Genomic DNA, 22,733 nt, shown 5'->3' on the forward strand with positions numbered 1-22,733 from the left:
TAAAATTTCATGACTTGCTTTGATAAGGTCGTAAATTGGCCTAAGAGTGACTTGAATATATTGGTATGCTTTATACCATGTGTTACCTTCCAATTGCAATTTTATTGTTATCCATCCATAGTTCCAATGGACCTTGATGTGAAGATGAAGGCTGTGATGATCGGAACTTGTTTCCTCATTGTAAGTGTTACATCATCTAGTGTTCTTACTACACACCAGTACTTGTATTCTTTACAGGATTTCATGTTCTTTGAACGACAACAGAACAACTGAGAAGACTTTTGTGCCTGTACATTTTGTAACCTGATTATTATGTGTTGTACAAAGTGTTAATCTATGTTAGGCTGTGTGTTGTTAATTATGTAACATGTTTCAAATAATGTATCATATTTTAGTTTGATCACAAACACAGCTTAACATAGGTTTCTTCACAATGAAGTTATGCTCATGCACAAAAAACAAGAGCAAAGCCTTCAGCTGTTGTCAGTATGGTCATGGCTATCAGTGAAACTGGACCACCTATGAACTAAACAGCTGCTCCAGGTTGTGTTAGTACATGCTGGCAAATCCTCAGGACTTTAGTACCCCACAGGAGGACTGTACCCCTCATGGGTAGATGGTGTGGACAGTACCAAAAGCTTCACCTGGACCTCATCAAGTGAGACATGGACAAGTCTAATGGGAGAATGGCTGGATATTGTCACAGTGTAAATTAGCAGGTAATGATGTACACAACATACCTGCTGGGGTGGTATCAAACTAACCACTAACATCTTGCTTTATAATAACTGTTATTACAATCACACTTGTAAAATGTTTGTACTTGTAATAACAGTTATTATAAAGCAGGATGTTAGTGGTTAGTTTACCTTTCACAAGGCTAATGAGCCTGATTTTGGAAAGCCTAACCTTTGAGCACAAGGACAAATATAATATAAACTTAACACTATCTGGCTATTCTGGCTATATAACTAGCCTTAATCTTGCAAAGTCTGCTTTCTGAAAACCAGCACATTGCTATAGTGATCCAGGGGTGACTATTGGCTTGTAAAGTTACAGCAAAAAAAAGGTTATAATATTATATGTTTGGTGCAATTGTAGAGCTCTCCCCGGTAGCCTCTCCCAGGGGTGTGTAATTTGGTATGGAACTCACCATTATGACACCCTCTATTATGTACCCAAGGTGTACACAAGGGAAAGAAATCATGCACCAGCTGAGCATCCAACCTGGGACCTTTCATGATCAATTACACGATCAGGGCTCTAACCACTTGACTGCTACTAATTCACACATGACACATGTGGGTGCTCACACACATGCACACATGCATACATAATGTACTACATATGCAACCTGTACCTGTAGACATATTATGTATGTTAATGTTCTTCCACTGAAGTGGCTTGAAAAATGGCTTAATCTCCTTGGTCTCTTGGATCATGGTTTCCTATTGTCGAGTGTCGACAGAAGCTACAGCCAAATTAATGGTAACTTAGTAGCCTCTCTGTTGTCACTGATATAATCATCCGTCTGTCATCCTGTGTACTGTAGAACACACACACACATACACGACACTGAACACATACTATACACACTACACTATAGTACATACCAAGCAAACTGTCTAAACACAGCTATGTGTTGCTACCAAATGAACCAGTATTCTGCTATACCTGCAGCATGTGATATTTAAACCAGGCAGTAAATGTTGGTTACGAGACAATTAAGGACAGTTGGGAATTTACGTGTTGACACCAGACTACATGGTCCCAATATACAGCACATAATTATATACAATTCAAACACTTCCAGCTCAACACCTTTACACCAGTTAGTTACTCACCATAAAGGACTAGTCATTCTGATGTCTTTATCACGTAGTAAATATAAACATCACGTTGATTGTACTACCACTACTACCCAGTTATAATGTTAACTTTCAAATAAACCACTTTAGTGAAAAATAACAAATCTACAACAACAAAAAACACACTTCCTACTACAACCTAAAACACTAGTCACTACAAAACTACTAAAATACTACTAGTGTAAATTGTTACTAAAACACTACTAGCCTGTTACCACCATAACTAGCTATCACAATTTGTCCATTATCCATCATCACTACTCCACAAGGATTACTAAACCTTTTCTTGCCTTGATAGTTACCTTCAATGGCTGATGTAAACTTCCCATCTTCTTCAAACACCAACACACAGTGAGTGTTTAAAAAACTGATCAACAAGTGTCCATCTGGTGTATAGTGTATCCCAACTGGAAGTTGTAACTTGAAGGGGATATCAGTGAAATTACCAAACACTTTAAGGAACTGTCCTTTAGTAGTGAACACCTGGACTCGGTGATTGTCACTGTCTGTAACAAACAACTGATCTTCACTATTGTTCAGTGTCAGGTCAACAGGTTCATTGAAGATACCAGGTCCTGTGCCATGTCGTCCAAAACTGTAAGAGAATTGATCATTTTGAAATACTTGAATTCTGTGATTATCCATATCACACACAAACAACAGTTCTGACTGGGACAACACTAGACCATGAGGAGACTGGAACTGACTGTTAGCTGTACCTTCACTGCCGAACTGTGAAATAAATTCTCCATTTAGTTTAAACTTCTGAATACAGTGCAAGTTACAATCTGCAACATACATATATCCCTTCTTGTCTACTGCTATTCCAGTGATGCTATTTCCTTTTAAAAACTTTCCATTTCCACTACCTGCTCCACCAATAACATGAGAGTATTGGAAGTGTTTATCAAATACTACTAACTGTTTGGTGGAACTGTCACGAACAATAAGTTCATTGTTAGATCCTTTAGCCAACAGATAAGGATATGCTAACTTCTTATTAGTTGATCCATATTTGTTAATGATCTTCACCTCCTGCTTCAACTTATTGTAGTCACGAATGTTTGTCAACACTTTGACTTCTTCATGGTTCACTTCTAATCCTCTCCAGTAAACTGATAATGAATGATCTTCCTTTCTTTTAGGATTATACCATATATGGTACTGTCCTCTTGACTCTTCTTCAATATGTGTATTCTGTAAAAACTCCCTCTCCTTGTTGTAATGGATTTCTAGATCTTTTGATTGGTTCACTACAGGAGACCCAAAAATGTCTTTCAGTGTAATAGTCACTTTAACTTGATCTGGTTTGACTATTTGACCATATCTGGAACAACTACAATCAGGTAAATGTGGAAGACAAGACACATCACAAACTGAATCATTAACAAACTCAACTGGGTGATGACAAATAACAATCATGTCACTTGGTTTACACTCTGGATCAAGGCTAGTATGTTCCACTTGTTTTGTTACTTCATCAACTCTATTCTCAATCCATTTGTTGTATGTAAGTAATTGTCTGGTTCTGTTAACTGTTATAAGTCTCTCAGTGAATTCATCAGAGCTCACCAATTGGCTTTCCACAAACTTTGCACTTTCTTTTTGTACAGCGAGTGTCTTTTTAAATGAAGTCTTGATGGTGTTCACTTTTCCAACTGCTTCTTCTTCTTGTTGCTTCAACAACTTGTACACTTCACCATATGTAGCTCGTATCTTCTCAATATTTGCTCCACTCTCAATGTCAACTTGTTTCTCACAACGTTCAATTTTCTTTACTCCATTTCTTACTTGTTCTAGCAACTGTTTCAGTGGAGCAGTGACTTGTTTTGTCTTCTCTCTTTCTTCATCCACCACTTCATCAACAAAGTCAAAATCATGATCACGGTGACCACAAGGATGATCCTTCAAGGTGCAGTCTCGACATATTAAACTACTACAAGTCTTACAGTACAGGTCTAGTGTTTGCTTGGTGTGGGACTTGCAAATTTCTGCCTTTTCTGGTGTGGCTACAGCTTGTTTGGGATTTTGTAGAAATTCACTGATGGAAACAGTTTTGTGAGATTTGAAATCTTTCCATTTTCTGTGAAATTCGTTACAGTCTCGACATAGCGCTTCTTCACAATCTAGACACCACGTAATGGCTGGCGCATCTTCTTCACATTTTCCACATTTCATGGTCACTGAAACTTGTCCGGATTCTTTTCGTTTTCCATAAATTTCCACTAAACGATTAATTGTAAAATTAGTGGGAATAGAAGCTATCCCGTCTTGTGGAAGTGGTGCACGACATAACGGACAACATACAATGACCGCCATTTTCTTATTAGATTTTATACTCCTCTCTATACATCGCTTACAGAAGGTGTGCAAACACGGGATGGTCTTCGGATCAGTAAAAAGGTCTCCACAGATGGAACAAGTTATTTCTTCCTCGATCTGTCGCCATTCCTTCTCTACACCGCCGCCACTCGCCATTATCTTCACGTGATGAATATAGCAAGAACTAAAAGGAGGCGTGGCTGTACCGAAAAATAGTAGTAGTCTCTGTTTATCCGTACAATTAGACTAGGCGTACAATCGACAATGCAGCATGATGCAGCTGATGAGTGACGGTTTGTAATTGTGTTTGTAGTTTATAAATTAGTTGTAGAGTAATTTGTATTGTAACTGTATTATTTAAAAAAGCTGATGAGTGACCCTCGATTGTCATCATGAATTTCTCCAGGACGTAGCGTCATTGTTGCAGCGGACAACATACTTAGACATGATGGTTTGAGAGTAAGGGAAGTTTGTGCATAGACGTACTAACTCAAGGGGTTAGTATATGTATGCATTGCTTAGTATGGTTTATGGTTTCTGTGTAGTGTAATTTACAGTTGTTAAGTGATGTGTTACTCCTAGTGTAAGTCCTAGTGGTCTCTCCGTCGGTCTCCCCCTCTGGCTATGGTATGGACAAGGAGTGTAAAGTTACTAGTGTCGCCGCTAGAACAGTTTCAGAAGTGTCAAGTTTCCCCAAACAAGGTGAGACCATTTCAGTGTTGTGCCAGTCATGCACATTACAGTCAGCTACTACAGTAGGGTGTGGATAGTACCACTCCAATAAATTCTCTGTTTCCCGTCCACCGCCTGCATCTGGTTCCTTTATTCTGTATTCTTCTGGTTATTCTTGCATACTGACAGGCTCAGTAAAAGCCAGTGTCAGCTCACGTGTCAACAGTGCTATCAAGTTGGCACACAAACTTCAACTTAAGAGGGAAGGTACAAGCTTTTATGCATGCTTTTATCAGCCTTTTGTGGTTATGCCAGGAATATAATGGCTTGAAAGGCAGCCAACCTTATGAAATAATAGAATAGATCACATATTTGGAATAGTCTAAGGTGGGGATTTGACAACTTGATGATGTAATAGTTTCACTACTGCGTCACTAACATTACAAATAGACATGGATAGGGAAAATAGGTTGGTGTAGTATCTGGGATTTGATTTTTAAAGTAGACTCCTATATTTGGCATAGCCGATCTTTCATACAGGAGTATGAGAACATACAACTACATACAAATACAACACACTGAAACATACACTAAATACTAGGAAAGTAATACATATAATAACAGTAATACATTTTAATTAGTGAGCAGAGCTGTGGAACAGATGGCTGTGAATGATTGTCACAAAATCCTTTTATCAGCTTTATTGTGTACATGCTTATGATGAGATGGTGAGAGAGGTTGAGAGGGCTTGCTTTTCTCCTCTGGTTTTTTCAGCATGTGGAGGTATGGGACAGACTGCAACCACAGTGTATAATAAACTTGCTTCCGTGTTGGCTGACAAGTGGGAAATGAATTATAGTTGGTGTTTGTACTGGATGAGATGCTGACTTTGCTTCTCTTTATTAAGATCAGCCATTATGTGTTTGAGGGGTCATCATTCTACGTCATTCAACATCTGCCAGTATCAATCTGGCCGAGGGCATGCTTAATGCCAATGCCATCGAATAGCTTTGTTCTTAATAGTCGCTGGTGTTATCCAGCTGTCCAGCACTTGACAGCCAGTACTGGGGGTGGTGGTAAGGGCATTCCATCTAGCCCGAGGGGAAAAAAAACTAGGTGTTGATAAGCGGATCACATGACCACTTGTAGCCACACCTTATTTTCCTGCAAGACTTATCAATTACATCACATGTGTTTACATGGTAATTGATCCAATCATAAAAAAATGAAATCCAGTTTTACTAGTGGTAGTGGTGACACAAGCAATGTCATGCCAACCAAATAGTCAAATCATAGATACAATAACGCTTACCGGAATTGGAAACGGAAGTATGCTATGTCAAAATCCCCAATGTTCTGTCACAGCCTTTGATATTATCTGCAGTGTTTCACCTTACTGCGTTGGTACAGTTAACTCACTTTCTGTACAAAATTTACTTCAAATACTTCACTACGAGGTTGTATTACACAGTAATGGAGTCACTGGACTGCAATATACTGAGGTAAAATGTTTCTACTGGTTGTAAATTTTGTTGTTGTAACCGTGTCAGTTGAAAGTGCGGGTCGGACTCAATGAAATATGGGCTTGTATCTTTTCCACCTGTGAGTATTTAAACTAATTTGTATGCTGAGCACATGTCTCATGGCCATAACTAATAAGTTACTTAGTGCCTATTTTATCCAGTGAAACTGCTCTGCTTTCTAGTAAGATTTTCCAAAAGTAACCAAAACACGGATCCCATGTGCACCCACTTCCTTTTCAAGCCCGGTAAGCGTTATTATATATCTATGGTCGAAAATACAAATAATTGTTTCATCACTTAAATTGTAGAGGTCAAATGTTAGTATGTTGTCTGCCATGGTATACTGGTCCCTCAAAACCAGTTTGCCAAACCAGTCACAGAACTGTATTTGGTGTTTGATCCCCTGACCACAAAGCAGTGCAACTCACAGTTGAATTTTACAGTTGGGCTGCCACTGGCCTGTGAGTAAATTCTCTTACTGCTTCAGGGATAGTTTTATCACAGTTATATCATCAAACTGATATGCAGCCAATTTTCTCAGCAGCCAGGTGTTGCTCAGCTAAACAATTAATTTCACTGCAGCATTAGTGTGATACATCCATACCAGAACATAGATGGCTATTTACTCATTTTGCTTTGTACTTACGTATGTATGTAACTATTGTGTAGTAGTGAGATACTGAAGTATGTAGCTATAAGTATAGAGGTAATTTAATAGTTACACACTTTGTCAGCCTCAGTCACCACCCACCCATGCTGCACTTGAACTAACTGGTTGGTTGGAATTTGCCTGTTGCGTTTGATCTCAAGAAAAACATTGCTATCCTTAACGGCAGGAAACTAGTTAATTGTACAGTGTACTGATGCTCCAGAAGGTATGGAAGTTTCATTGCACTGGTCACGACAGAGCAGCCCAAATGGACTACCTGAGGGTATAGTGTAGTGAGGGACCAGCTATATCTTGATAATTCACAGTACAAAGAAGTACTGAGGAGATAATCACAATATCACACCTTTGTCAGTATAGGTGGCTGTTTGTAATACCATTCCAACATTTGGCCAATCAAAGCTCAATTTGACTGGCCTGCATGATACCCTACATAATATGTTTTGTGTAATTCATATTTCTAGCACTAGTCTTTATAATTTGTACAATAAAGATTGTAAATTACGTATGTTGTGATTTGTGCTCATTGTACTTTATTTGTGTTGTTTGAACATCTCCCCCACCCCTCTCCCCTAGGGATGGTGTGTAAACTGAAGGAGCACAGACTACTAGCCAGTCTAGAGGAGAACTAGTTGATGATTGTGAAGAGTGTTGTTACACATTGACCACTCAGCTATGTATCCTTGGGTTACTCTATTAACTACTATCCCACTAGGGACCTGATAAAGGTTAAAGCCTGTTAATACAGGGAGTAGTGTTGACATTGTTGAATGTATCCTAGACCAGCTGGTGACTTGATCCTCCAGTAACATGTAGTCTAGGTAACTACCTAAGGAGCCACACAAACCCGGGATCCAGAATTCCCCAACCTATACTTACTCTATATGATGAGCATTATTGGGGTGTGGTCGCTGTGTAATGTGCAGGCAACCATTCTATTCTAGGGACATGTAGCTGTAGGTTTGAGTGATGTCATTTTTTTTATGTGTACCAACTACCAAAGTTTGAATTTGTGCTACTGTAAACTATTTGAGAGTTTGTAAGCCAATTATAGGTACTTACCATAAGAACTGTAGCTGTGTTCTTTTATTGCTTGTCAGAACTGTTGAAGTGGCAACTACCTTTAACTTTAGAGTGAAAATCTGTCGGCCATGATTAGCATGTACAGTACCCCAAGGGTGTGTTAGACCTCTGACCAGATGACCTTTACCTTTTGTTTGTGAGTGGTTGGGTGGGGACATGAAGTGTAGCTATGTGACACTGGTGTAGTTTGTGTAGTACATGTAGTGTGACATTTCCTTGACTGACTGGGAGGTCGTTTGCTACAGAACATCATAATAGAGTGTTGGTGGGTCTCATCGATGGTGACCTTGTTGAGAGGTTCCTTGACTTCCGATGAGACGAAGTGATGAAGAATATGAAAGTGAGTACACAAGCACCATACCACCCTCCTCTCAGCACATACCACAGTAGCTAGTCTGTGTGGGTGTAGCCTCACCAAACATCACGCACAGAGACAAATATTGAAGTCAGTCACGGGAAAGGAGTTTCAGCTGAATGGCAGAAACGGTGGGATTTGTAGAAACAGAAAGAATCGTCATTTTCAGGGTATGGACAGCCTTAGAACACCCACTACCATTAATTGTTACACATAAATGCAGCTACATAGAACTGTAGATAACTCACCACAATTGAAGTGAATGATCTTTGTAGTGCAAGTTACTTCTTGCAGCTTAACATCATCTGTGGCACCAGCATGACTATTCAATACCAGTTTTGCAATGAGCTTTATCCAAAATTACATCACAGACATAACATGACTGCTGTAGTGTGGGGACATTCGTAAAATTTGTACGGGCGATTATGGGAAGAAAATTTTTTTTAACGGCAATATCTCAGCCAAGAAGGAAGATATTGAACTCTAACTAGCAGGTATGGCTATAAGACATTACAATAAGTACGTAAAAGCGATTTTTGGTTGATTTTCAAAGCAACACTAGATTCCTATTCTTTTAGCTAATTTATAAACATACCTGCTGGTTAGAGCTTGATATCTTCCATCTTGGTTGAGATATTGCCATTCAAAAATTTTCTTCCCATAGTTGCACATACAAATTTTACGAACGTCCCCACACTACAGCGGCCATTTTTATGCAAGTGACGTAATTTTGGATAAAGTCCATTCAACGCATTATAATTTAAAAACATTCTAGAATACTCTATCGCATGTTTGGTACCTAGGAGGAGGCGCTTCTTGTTGATTGTAAAGTGATGATTGAGGTGATGATTGATGAGGCTAGAGATAAGACTACAGCCTGGAAACTACAGTCTAAGCCACTGATGATGTTAGGCTGCAAGTGGCAGAATCAGCACTACAAAGACCATGCTCTTCAATTGTGGTGAGTTCACGTAACTGTATTTTATGCACCTATCATTATGCCCCACTACCCCCCTCCCGGGCAAGGGTGGGGGAAAGGTGGGGATTTGACTTTTTCAAAAATCAAATTTCCCAGCTGTGGGGCATGACGAGTAGTCAAATCCCCCGTAGTGTACTATGAGAAAGTAGGTTATTCTTGCAGGAGGTGCATAGCTTATAAAGTCAAGCAAGTGCTAAAATTTTTGAACAGTCGGGCGATTTTTAAGGTCAAATCAGATCAAATTCCCCACCATTCTTCCATGTACTCCTGGGAGGGGGGTAGTGGGGCTTAATACTGATAGGTACATTATGTGTAACAGGTGTTCTAAGGCTGTCCATAATCTGTAAATGATGATTCTTACTGTTTCTGCCAATTCCGCTGTTTCTGTCATTTGGATGGCAAATGTCCAGTCACTGGACATTTTCCATCCAAATACCCTCTGTGTCTGACCACAACTCAGTTTGCTCAGATATTATGTCTTAACTATCAAAAGGAAAGGGATGGAGCCTAAGGAATGCAGTTTATCTGTTTGGTTTATGGTATTCATATCTACCACTTGGTTGCTAGAAGACACTACATTCTTACAACCCAAGTCCAAGTGGAGTGGCCATGAATATACTAGGCCTGCTCCCATTCAATTAGCAGTGTTACAGTAGCTCACAACAAGAGCAATACCAGAATTAATAACCATGTACAATCTAACTCTTAGTTTAAATGTCGTACTCTGTCCTACCATGACCGATCAAGCCTGCACATGACAGGACATTATGACCAGTTTACTGCAAAATGTTATCTTCAGCACTTCTGCTGTAAAGCTTTAATAAATAAATAAATAAATAAATAAATAAATATTTGTCTCTGCTCACACACCTCATTAGCTAGGAACCATCGTTACTTGACATCTACTCCTATATGTAGTTAAGCTATAAGGGGATAGCTTATCAATGTATCAGCCTTAACTGTGGCTTGTTAACATCAACAGTGATAGCTTATTGCTGACCATCTTAACCAGGTGGCCACATTAGGCAGGTGACTTTGTACTTAAATGTCACATTTTATGATTTTCAAGTTAGTTTGTTTTGTGGTATTTTTTCCTTTGAATTTACAATGTACTGTACATCCTAACTAAAAACTATATAAGCAGCTCCAACAATAATATTGTAATTTTTACTGGTCTTTTGTTAAGAATCCCTCAACAATATCTGGTATTAAAAAAGTTTTCACTACACAGTTAATAGTTTTAGTGTGATATTTGTTACACCCCTAATCCTGTGTGTGGTCCCAACACTTGTCACTAGTGTACACACATTAGTGACCAGGTGTGTAATAACCAGTCTTATCAGCTATGACAGGAGACTTGATTTTTCACCATAGACATGTAGCCACATTAATGTACTATTTAATTTCATTGTCAAAGTTAAGTTGTCTGCTTTTTTAGGTTGCTGGTCCCAGTTGCTGTGATACAAATAGTCTATGGCCTTGATGAGAGCTCTGGTTGTGGAACTTCATGACAAATTTTATGGACACTTGACTGTTAGCTACCTGATCACATCACAGTGGATGACCGGAAAGTTAGTAATGTGTAAAAATTTAGTACATGTAGTCATGTAGCCTCACCCATTAGTAAACTGAATTAAAACTGACAGTATTTGGAAATAGGTAATGAGACCAGTGATCCCAGAGACTGTAGTCACATTTTAGAACTATTAAATCAGGACACCTCCCGAATGTGGTCAATTTCAAGTGATCATCTCCAGTGTAGGAGTCTTACACTAGCAATGAAGTGATTATACTAAAAGTAATACCATAAATTAGGAAATATTAACATTGAAAGCCTGATTCTTCTACACCATTGAAGATCCTTTCTAAGATGATTACTCCATCTGTACAGCGAATTTCAAAGCATTAATTACTCCAAGCACTTTTTCTGGTGGGCGTGGAAAGTAATCGTTTTTTTATTAGTTAATCTCGATTGCATAATTATTACACACTGTTGGTTTTTTCATTGTATCTTCCTGGTTTTTAGCTCGATTTCTTTCAAACCACAAAAGGTTTGAGGTTCAATAGTTAACCTATTCACCCACCGATTTTCAGCTTCTTCCCGTAAGCGGTTTACCCTGTAGGCGTGACAACATATTGGTGTTATTTTTCGTGGATAATCGCTAATAACTCTTTGCCTGTTTATTGTATTCCAGCCAAAATTGGTACAAAGATGCACCTTCATACCCCCCTTCTGTGTGCCAAATTTCAAGGTAATCGGATGTTGCGTTCGCGTTTTATAGCGGTTTTTGTAAGTGTGCGAAAAAGGAAGAAAAAAAAGAAGAAAAAAAAAGAAGCTAAGTCAATTTTTGAAGTCGCATATCTTGGGAACGCTTGAAGCGATTTCGCTCAGATTTGGAATGTGGAGTACTGAAGTTGGAGGGAGTGTCCACAGCAAAAATCGTCTTATTTCATCAAGGCAGCACAGAGCTACGGAGGTGTGAAAATTGCGTTTTCTTTCTTCCTGTCAATATACTCACGGGTGTTGCACGCCGGCTTCTTGGGCCGCACGACACACTACCGTGTGTCTTGATCTCAAATATTTGATTATTTCAACTCTTAGATGTGACTGTTCTATTAGAGTACTTTATCTTTATCAACAGATGCTTTATTAAATGAGTGTATGTTCTATTAGAGTCTATGAAACTTTAAGAAAGTTCTAACATTATCACTACAGCCATTTCTTGGCTGTCACCTTTGGTATTGTATCTTGCAATATTTGAAGGCCATATACCCTTTCTCCAGCTCAGCTGTTTTGCTATAACATGATGGAGGTAGTGGCAATTACAGTGGAACTTAACCACCTTTGGGCCAAGGGTCTTTATAGAGAGGTGTCTGCCTAACATGTGTAATGTCACTGTATGTGTAGTGTTAGTGTGTTTGGTTATGTAGTTGTACCTTTGTGTATATATCCAGAGTCAAGGCCCTGTGGTATTAAGATTTTATTCAGTATTTTTAAAGGTGGTACCTCTACTCAGTGTGACTAAATATTGGTACATTACAGATCCCTACATTTAGTCACCATCACCAATAAAGTCTCAAGAGCCTGTTCTGAAGACCAAGGGTCCATGTTGCACCTCCCGATGTTGAGTTGATGTTGAATTTTCACTGATACTGGCTACTTTGGAATTCAGTGTAAGTGATACCTGTCAACATTAATTTTCATTTCCACTAATGTTCCTAGTCAGCTATCCAAATGTAGGAGAATAAATGTAAGGTGTGATCACACCTGTTCAGTAATTTAATTCTGTGGACATTTTATGCAATGCTGTCTCCTGTTATTGAGGTTCACTGTACAGTAATAACACCTGTGTAATAAGGTCACCTGTCTAAACTGACCACTAACTTTTAATAGGATCATAAATTGGCCTAAGAGTAACTGGCACGCTTTGTACCGGTTGTTATTTAAGTTCATTTCTTTATTGTTATCCATCCATAGTTTCAATGGACCTTGATGTGAAGATGAAGGCAGTGATGATCAGAGCTTGTTTCCTCATTGTAAGTGTTACATCATCTAGTGTTCTTACTACACACCAGTACTTGTGTTCTTTACAGGATTTCATGTTCTTTGAACGACAACAGAACAAATGAGAAGACTTTGTGCCTGTACATTTTGTAACCTGATTATTATGTGTTGTAGAAAGTGTTAATCTATGTTAGGCTGTGTGTTGTTAATTATGTAACATGTCTCAAATAATGTATCATATTTTAGTTTGATCACAAGCACAGTTTTATCATGCCATATAGTTGAGGGAGAAAGTTATCACGAATTGCCATCATTCAAGATTTTGAAGAGGGAACTTCTTCAGGGATAGTTTATGTGTTTATAACACTCAAACTAAACCATGTTGATTGAACTGCAAATTTTGAGGAGGAAACTTGCATGGATAGTCACCAATCCTTGAAAATCACAATAAACCCTTGAAAAAACCTGTTATATGGTAGGTTTATGAAGTTATGCTCGTACGCTAAAGCAAGAACAAGTTTCAGCATGTTGTTAGAGAAAGTTTAGGATATGCCCTCCTAGCTATCACAGAGCCTGAAATTATGGTCCATTTTCCAACCATTTCTGGCTAATGTCTGAACACTTTTAGAAAGTTTTTGTTGAGTGTACATAACAGGATTTGTCAGATTGTTTCCAAAACATAATTTCAGGCCCTGCTATCATGAGATTGTATGTGGAAGTAACAACTATTCGTAAGTTCAAATCTACACCCACTAGTTGTGTGGGACAATGTGGACACAAGAAATGTAGGGAATCATGTGATCAAAAATTAGCTTTAAAGTGCCAAATCCATCAGGGACCTGCAGCTCTTCCAACTGAGCTACGTACTTCACTGTTTTGGTAGTGCTATCCCACTAACAATGACCTCTTGCAATGGCTAAACATTCACAACTAATCTATACTGCAGCTACGTACTTATCATCACAGTGTAAATTAGCAGGTAATGACATACCTGTTGGGGTGGTACCAAACTAACCACTAACCACTTGTAAAAAATGTTTTTACATGTAATAACAGTTATTATAAAGCAGGAAGTTAGTGGCTAGTTTACCATCCACTTGACTTGAGCACATATGTAGATAAGTTTACACCAGCAGGAGATGGCTATACTATCTGGCTAACAATTCTACACACTGATTATTTTGCCAAGTCTGCTATCTGAAGACATGTCAAAGCCCACACATTACTATAGCAACCCTGGAGTGACATCACATGATGTTATTGGTTTGACTGGAATGTATAGACAAGTTACAAAACAGGTTGTTTTGTGCTATTGTGGTCCATCTAGGTTGGAAAAGGTCACAGCAGAAGGTGCAACGAACAAACACGTCAAGTCCCTCTTGGACACTATAGTTGGTCTTACACATACAACACACATCTTTATAAATCTGCAATCTATAGGCTACTTGGCCAGATACTAAAAGAACTACTGTATGCATAATAAAATTGTGAGTCAGTCTACTCCTCAAGGAGGGACTATTATGGCTATACCATGCACAAGGAAAAGCCTGGATGATCCATCATGTGAAACATGTACAGTTGGCTAGCCTATGATCCTACTTATACCATTTTGTAGACTAGTGCAATTTAAACAGTATTTGGTAGCAACAGCATAGAATAGGACATTAATTTGACAGACATGTACACACACACAGAGTTTACACCATGCAGAGAAAAGTCATGTTTTAGCTGTATACCACTTTCACACACACACATAACACATAATTACAGGATGTATGTGCTACACTTTCACTACAAATCCTGGAGACAAACCCTCCTGGGGAAAGAAGGCACGTTATACTTCATGGACAGTGTGAGAATCAAACGTCCTACGTGGACAGGATGGATTTGTTTCACCCACTTTAATATATTGTAATCCAGCTGGATTTTTTGTTCAAGAGAATAAAATCACCAGCCGGACGAATGCTCATTCATACATGACACTTGTGTGTTTTCAAAAACAACATGATGATAATGATCTGTACCTGTAAGTGTATTATAAGTTTAGTAGGTTAATGTTCTTCCACAAAAGTGGCTTGAAAAGTGGCTTCATCTCCTTGGTCTCTTGGATCATTTGGTGTTGATCTCCTGAAATAACGATGACAGGTGATACCAAATAGTAAATTAGTAGCCTCTCTGTTGCCGCTGGTAATGTTAGGTCCCATCTGTCATCCTGTGTGTTGTAGAATAAACACTCACACTGTAATAAACACACACACACATACTCACTACACGCACTTACGCTAATACACTATAATGTTGTAGGTCTTCTATAGTTCTTCCTCTAAACTCTTCAAACTTCACTTTCAAACTTTTAACACACAACTCTGTGTCAGCTTTGTCCTAATAGTATTCAATAGTGTAGGGACTGTACTTCCATTAGTGTTCACTAATTAACCTTATCTAAGTCATTATTCTCTTTGTTAACTTCTACCATCTTCTTGGTCAACTCATTGTAGTGATAGTATTTAACAGTTCAACTTCATTCTACACTTCCTCAATACTACCAGCTCAACTATAGCAGTACTAACTTAACACACACTCATTAACACTGCCACTACAAATAACAACATTACATACTTTATACTTCACTGAAACATCTTACTATCACCATAGCAGCATACACACATCATTCTCCAACTGTATGTTCATGTCTCATTCAACATGTCAACTATTTGTTGTTCTGCCACCGTCATCACCTAAACAATTAGAATAAATCATCTTTAGAAACAGACCAGTTAGTCACTCACTTTAAAGAACTAATCATTCATCACTAGTTCGATCTGGACATCACACTAAACTGTTGAATGTACTACCACTACTACCCAGTTATAATGTTAACTTCAAATAAACCACTTTAATGAAAAATAACAAATCTACAACAACAAATAACACACTTCCTACTACAACCTAAAACACTAGTCACTACAAAACTACTAAAATACTACTAGTGTAAATTGTTACTAAAACACTACTAGCCTGTTACTATCACCATCAGCTATTACAATCTGTCCATAATCCATCATCACTACTCCACAAGGTTTACTAAACCTTTTCTTGCCTTCATAGGTACCTTCAATGGCTGATGTAAACTTCCCATCTTCTTCAAACACCAACACACAGTGAGTGCTCCAGGAACTGATCAACAAGTGTCCATCTGGTGTATAGTGTATCCCAACTGGATCATGTAACTTGTAGGGGACATCAGTGAAGTTACCAAATACTTTAAAGAATCGTCCTTTAGTGCATGGTGAACACCTGGACTCTGTTATTATCACTGTCTGTAATAAACAACTGATCTTCACTATTGTTCAGTGTCAAGTCAAGAGGTTCATTGAAGGTACCAGATTCTGTGCCATGTCGTCCAAAACAATAAGAGAATCGTTCATTTTGAAATACTTGAATTCTGTGATTGTCCTTATCACACACAAACAACAGTTCTGACTGGGACAACACTAGACCATAAGGAGACTTGAACTGACTGTTAGCTGTACCTTCACTGCCAAACTGGGAAATAAATTCTCCATTTAGTTTAAACTTCTGAATACAGTGCAAGTCACTATCTGCAACATACAAATATCCCTTCTTGTCTACTGCTATTCCAGTGATGCCCTCATTTCCACTACCTGCTCCACCAATAACATGAGAGTACTGGAAGTGTTTATCAAATACTACTAACTGATTGGTGGAACTGTCACGAACAATAAGTTCATTGTTAGGTCCTTTGGCCAACAGATAAGGAAATATTAACTTCTTGTTAGTTGGTCCATATTTGTCAATGATCTTCACCTCCTGCTTCGACTTATTGTAGTCACGAACGTTCGCCAACACTTTGATTTCTTCGTGGTTCACTTCTAATCCTCTCCAGTAAACTGATAAAGAATGATCTTCCTTTCTTTTAGGATTATACCATATATGGTACTGTCCTCTTGACTCTTCTTCAATATGTGTATTCTGTAAAAGCTCCCTCTCCTTGTTGCAACAGATTTCTAGATCATTTGATTGGTTCATTACAGGAGACCCAAAAATGTCTTTCAGTGTAACAGTCACTTTAACTGGATCACTAATTACTACTGGACCACTCACAGTACAATCAGGTAAATGTGGAAGACACGACACGTCACAAACTGAATCATTAACAAACTCAACTGGGTGATGACAAATAACAATCATGTCACTTGGTTTACACTCTGGATCAAGGCTAGTATGTTCCACTTGTTTTGTTACTTCATCAACTCTATTCTCAATCCATTTGTTGTATGTAAGCAATTGTCTAGTTCTGTTAACTGTTACAATTTTATTGGAGAATTCGTCACAGCTCACCAGTTGGCTTTCCACAAACTTTGCACTTTCTTTTTGTACAGCGAGTGTCTTTTTAAGTGAAGTCTTGATGGTGCTAACCTTTCCAACTGTTTCTTCTTCTTGTTGCTTCAACAACTTGTACACTTCACCATATGTAACTCGTATCTTCTCAATATTTGCTTCACTCTCAATGTCAACTTGTTTCTCACAATGTTCAATTTTCTTTACTCCATTTCTTACTCGTTCTAACAACTGTTTCAGTGGACCAGTGACTTGTTTCATCTTCTCTCTTTCTTCATCCACCACTTCATCAACAAAATCAAAATCATGATCACAATGACCACGAGGATGATCCTTCAAGGTGCAGTCTCGACATATTAAACTACTACAAGTCTTACAGTACAGGTCTAGTGTTTGTTTGGTGTGGGACTTGCAAAATTCTGCCTTTTCTGGTGTGGCTACAGCTTGTTTGGGATTTTGTAGAAATTCACTTATGGGAACAGTTTTGTGTGCCTCACAATCCTTCCATTTTCTGTGAAATTCATTACAATTGTCACATAACCCATTCTCACACTCAATACACCACGTGACAGCTGGCGCTTCTTCCCTACACTTTCCACATTTTATCATCACTGAACCTTGTCCAGATTCCCTTCGCTTTCCAAAAATTTCCACTAAACGATTAATTGTAAAATTAGTGGGAATAGACGCTATCCCGTCTTGTGGAATTAAGTGATGCACGACATAACGGACATGATACAATGACCGCCATTTTCTTATTGGACTCTATACTCCTCTCTATACATCGCTTACAGAAGGTGTGCAAACACGGGATGGTCTTCGGATCAGTAAAAAGATTTCCACAGATGGAACAAGTTATTTCTTCCTCGATCTGTCGCCATTCCTTACTCGCCATTGTCTAGCTTCGTTAGTATACAATCTGGTTGTTAAGTGACGTATTACCCCCTTAGTGGTCTCCCTTCCGGCTGATATACATGGGATTGGACAAGTTGAGTTAGTGTAGTATTGTCGCCATTGGAGCAGCTTCAGTATGAACTAGAAAGAGATGTCCCCAAAGAAAGTGAGACCATTTCAGTGTGGTCCCAGTCATGCACCACGATGCACATCACAGCCGACTACTACAGTAGGGTGGGGGATTTGACAACTTTATGAGGTAATAGTCCCACTACTGGAGCACTAACATTACCGGCTGCAATCTCCAAATCATCATCATTATGTGTGAAAAGCGAAATAGGTTAGTGTATCTGGGATGTTTTCATTATCAGCTTATTAGGGATGCAACAATATTACAATAATTGATATATTGCAATATTTTCTACCACAATACAATACAATATTGTCATTGTTGTATTGAAATATACCACAAAGCTGTGGTATGTGGATAATTACATCAAAGGCACCATAAAGTAATAATTGATGATTTATTGGTGACCAGAAGCTATACCCTGAACATATAACACTGATAATACAGTACTACTAGCCTAGCTACTTGTAAATGCATTTGATGATGGTTCTTGACCAGTGGGTACCTTAGCATACAGATATGGGCTATTGCAACATTAACTTTACCACATTTCAACATCGTATTCAAATATTGTAATACAACAATATATTGCAATATTTTTGAAAACAATACACAATATGGAGTTTACCCATATTGTTGCATCCCTACAACTTATTGTGTACTGGGTGTTGATGGGTGGATCACATGACAACTTGTAGCCACATCCTATTTTCCTGAAATTACATTACATGTGCTTACATGGAAAATGATCCAATCTAGTTTCACTAGACAAATCAAGGCTGCAGTTAGTAGAAGCCAAAGTAGCCACTGAAGCAGAGTAGTTATATGGAAACAAAATTCACAGAGCCATACCTTGATCTGGCCATGGTGATCCCTGTATGAAAATTTGTATGACACACTGCCTTGACCTTTGATACCACACATAGCAAAACTGAAGTAGTCATTCTTGAGAGATTTGTCATGTATTTCTTCTGTAGTGTTCAATTACAAATGTGATGAAGTATACCATCACCAAGCCCTCTATATCACCCAACAATGAGTTAGTATAAAGTGGGAAAGTTTAACTGATTTGTGATCAACCAATATTAGTTTGTAATGGATGAAAGAGTGTGGAGGACATGTGTATATATTGTTAGGAGGTGCTACAAGGCATCTTGTGGTGTAGGAAACTTGTCCCCCATGGGTCCTCAATTCCAGGGTCCACTGTGTTTTCCTTTACCTACCCATCTTATCAGCCATGAAACTTGTTATTCACAGTAGACATGGAGCCACATGAATGCACTGATGAATTTCTGTCATAACCGACTGTAGTATAATAGTTTGCTTTTACAGGCTGCTGGTCCCAGGTCTTGTGGTGAGCCATACAAGTAGTCTAAGGCCTTGATGAGGATTGTTAGCTACTTGACCATATATACCATTTGTGATGGTACCCCTCAAGAATTCTCGGGGCTTTCAGAAAGGTACATGCAGGTAATACACAAATGCTTACATAATTTAAACAGGTCATTGTAAGTAGACAACGGTAAATGTCCACAGATGTGATTTCGTCAATCAAGTTACGTTGTTTTGTTTACTGGTTTAGGGGAATGTTGTTTACAGATGGAGTGTTGTTTGTTGACCCAGATTACTTTGAGAAGAAAGGCATAGAGGACAAAAAAGGTACTAAACTATAACAAGTTGTGATACATAGATCCTTTTGTTGTACTCTGATGTTACAGTAGAACCCCTCTAAGATGGACACCAGGGGAATTTAATTTTGTCTTTTGTAAAGTGGTGTCCTCAGTTATGGGACGTACAAGCCACTAATGCTGTTGATTTGGGACCTAGACAGATGTCCTTTATAAAGGGGTTGTCCAGAATTTAGGGATAACCTTTAGAGGGTGCTCAGCTTTTTGTAGTTTTAAGTATCTGCTAAGTTATTAACACTGTTGTTTGTGTATGTGAGGAACATATCTCATTAATCTCATACTGTATAGCTTAAATATTTTGAGGGCAAATTTTTTGAGGTTGAGCAATGTTGCGATAAATAAGATTTGCAGACAATCCCAAAATGTATTAGACTATATGGAAGTCTAAATATCTCAAGAAAACTGCAAAATCACCAAAATTTTCTCCCTTGAAAATATTTAGGCTATATGGTACATATACTCTCATAAACTTGATTATTGGTTTCAGCCATTAATATTCAAAATAGGAGGACAAGCAAATTCTTTCACTAACCAGCCAGATAGCTAAAGTAGATAGGTCACATGACTCAGAATGTTAGTTTGCTCTAGCTAGTTTAAAAGTTTCTTAATAGTTCCATTCAGCCACTGATAGTACAGTATAATAAACCATTGATGTAGTGAGTAAAATGGTAACACAGGCTGGGATGAGACAATAATAAAAATGTTGTGACTTTAGTATAGTTTAGTGTGTATGTTATTCATGTAGATGTGGGAGAAAAGACTTGGAAGTGTTTGGGATGACTTTCCACCTGGATCTTGTGGGTGTGGCTATTGTATCATGAACCACAATCTCTTCAAGAGCACATACAAGTTTTTGCTAAAACGAGAGAGTTAAAACCTCAGCTGATGATGATGCTGCAAATCAGGCTAATGAAGAAGCTCGGTGATAATGTTTACCCTTTCATCTTTGTGGTGAGCTAAGTGATAAAAATTATTACATTTGGTCAGAACTGTGTGTGGGACCTCTTTTTATTTGACCGATTTTTGAACAATAGGTTTATTCCTTTCAGAGGTAAAATTGTATGGAACCAGACCTGTAGGGACAAATATCTTTTTTGTCTTTTAGTTAACCAGGTGTGTACCCACAGCTGGCTGAAGGCTTGCAGGGGCGTTTTGTCATTTGGGTTTTGTAGTTTGGTATGGAAGTTTTCCATTATTTATTATTTTGGAGAATTTGTTAGAAGTTAGTATAGCAGAAGAATGTTAAGGGACAACTAAAGTTTATGGTTTACCAGTTTGTGAGGGTGAAAATCACTAAGACAATTTACTAGCACAACACTCACACATACAATGTCTATTAAGAACTTGTAAAATTGTACATTTATATACTGTTTAGAGTGTATTGTTTGTGTTGTATATAATATACTGTAGTATACATGTTTGTAACACTGTGTACATACATGACTACTACTACCTAACATTTACTAATGTCAACCATATTTCTTGTTATTGAAACACTTAAAACATGTTAGTAAGACCAGTAGAGCTGGTGTGTGCTGACTGGGATTTGTAATGATGATGTCATTATGGACAATTAATGTTCATTATGTGATGTTTATGAGTTCTGTAGTCAACAGTTTTGGACTAATTTCACAAAAACATAACTTTCATAAGGATGTGGGCTAAGTGGATACCTTAAAAATTTAATCCTCATATCTTAATTTTCCTTAGTGAAAATTGTGTATGTGCTTCATGGCTGTCTGCTGAAGGATGAGTGAGTTGTTGTATTAGCACCCTTTTTCAATCATGTGATTTATATTTATTTTTGGGTTTACCAAAATACTGACCTACCACAAACACAAGTCATAGCCTTAATGTGATCTATGAAATCTCTATTACTAAGTTTTGTCAAGCAGTGATGAGTGCTTTTAAGGACCAACTCACGAATAGTACTGAAACGAATAGCAATTTTTACTATTACTATACTAGTTGTGAACAAAATGACTGAATATTTGATTGTTCTTTAAGCTTATACTTCTATTGAATAAGTACTGAAACTTTTGTTAGGGAGCAAAGTAAAGCCTAAGAGCTATTTCTGTCTTTTCTAAAATAGAATTCTTACAGCATAGATCCATCACTTCATTCACATTCTTAAGTTTCAAGGCTGGCTATTCCATCTGAATACAGTGTACAAAGTGCTAAATATTATTTGAATAGTGTGTTACCCCATACTGACGGAATAGTCAAATAACCGAATAATCGTTTCAGCACTACTCACGAATATCAGCCAGGGAAAGCACTGTTCAGTAAAACCTTCAACTTTACAACTCATGAGCTTTTTTGCTCTAGTAATATCCTAGTAATATCCTAGTGATATCCTAGTGATGCCTGTTTATGTACATGACTGTAATGTCAACTAAAGTCCCACACTGTCATTATTAGTGTCCAAATTGAAAAGGTCTGTTACGTCAATTGTCGGATCAGCTTTGTTTGTTGATATTTTATATCAGTTGTTGGAATATCGTTAAAAATCACAGAAAAGATTTACATGAGTCTTGATCATTGACATAACATTACATAACACATAATTTGTAATGTCACAGGAATGTCACATGACTTCCTGTTTATCCCAAATTTGGTAATTTTTATAACCTTGTGGTTTATAGTCTCTCTTTATAGCATTGTACAGACTTTCATAGTTGTTAA

At 38.0% G+C, this 22,733-nt stretch overlaps 1 protein-coding gene and 1 pseudogene across 1 annotated transcript; both read right to left on the reverse strand.

Annotated features, from left to right (window-relative positions):
* Positions 1 to 1,945: 1,945 nt before the first annotated feature.
* LOC136241786 (E3 ubiquitin-protein ligase TRIM71-like) lies at positions 1,946 to 4,397 on the reverse strand. Its single transcript, XM_066033104.1, has one exon. It carries the CDS (start codon positions 4,344 to 4,346, stop codon positions 2,061 to 2,063), a length of 2,286 nt encoding a protein of 761 aa, XP_065889176.1. The 5' UTR covers positions 4,347 to 4,397; the 3' UTR covers positions 1,946 to 2,060.
* Positions 4,398 to 15,850: 11,453 nt separating this feature from the next.
* Positions 15,851 to 20,234, reverse strand: LOC136241795 (E3 ubiquitin-protein ligase TRIM71-like; annotated as a pseudogene).
* Between the last annotated feature and the right edge of the window lie 2,499 nt (positions 20,235 to 22,733).

The sequence above is a fragment of the Dysidea avara genome, chromosome 12 (genome assembly GCF_963678975.1).
Source record: "Dysidea avara chromosome 12, odDysAvar1.4, whole genome shotgun sequence".
Classification (NCBI taxonomy): Eukaryota; Metazoa; Porifera; class Demospongiae; order Dictyoceratida; family Dysideidae; genus Dysidea; species Dysidea avara.

Coding starts and splice junctions, on each gene's coding strand:
- LOC136241786 (XM_066033104.1), bottom strand. CDS start 4,346: ATGGCGAGTGGCGGCGGTGTAGAGAAGGAATGGCGACAGATCGAGGAA.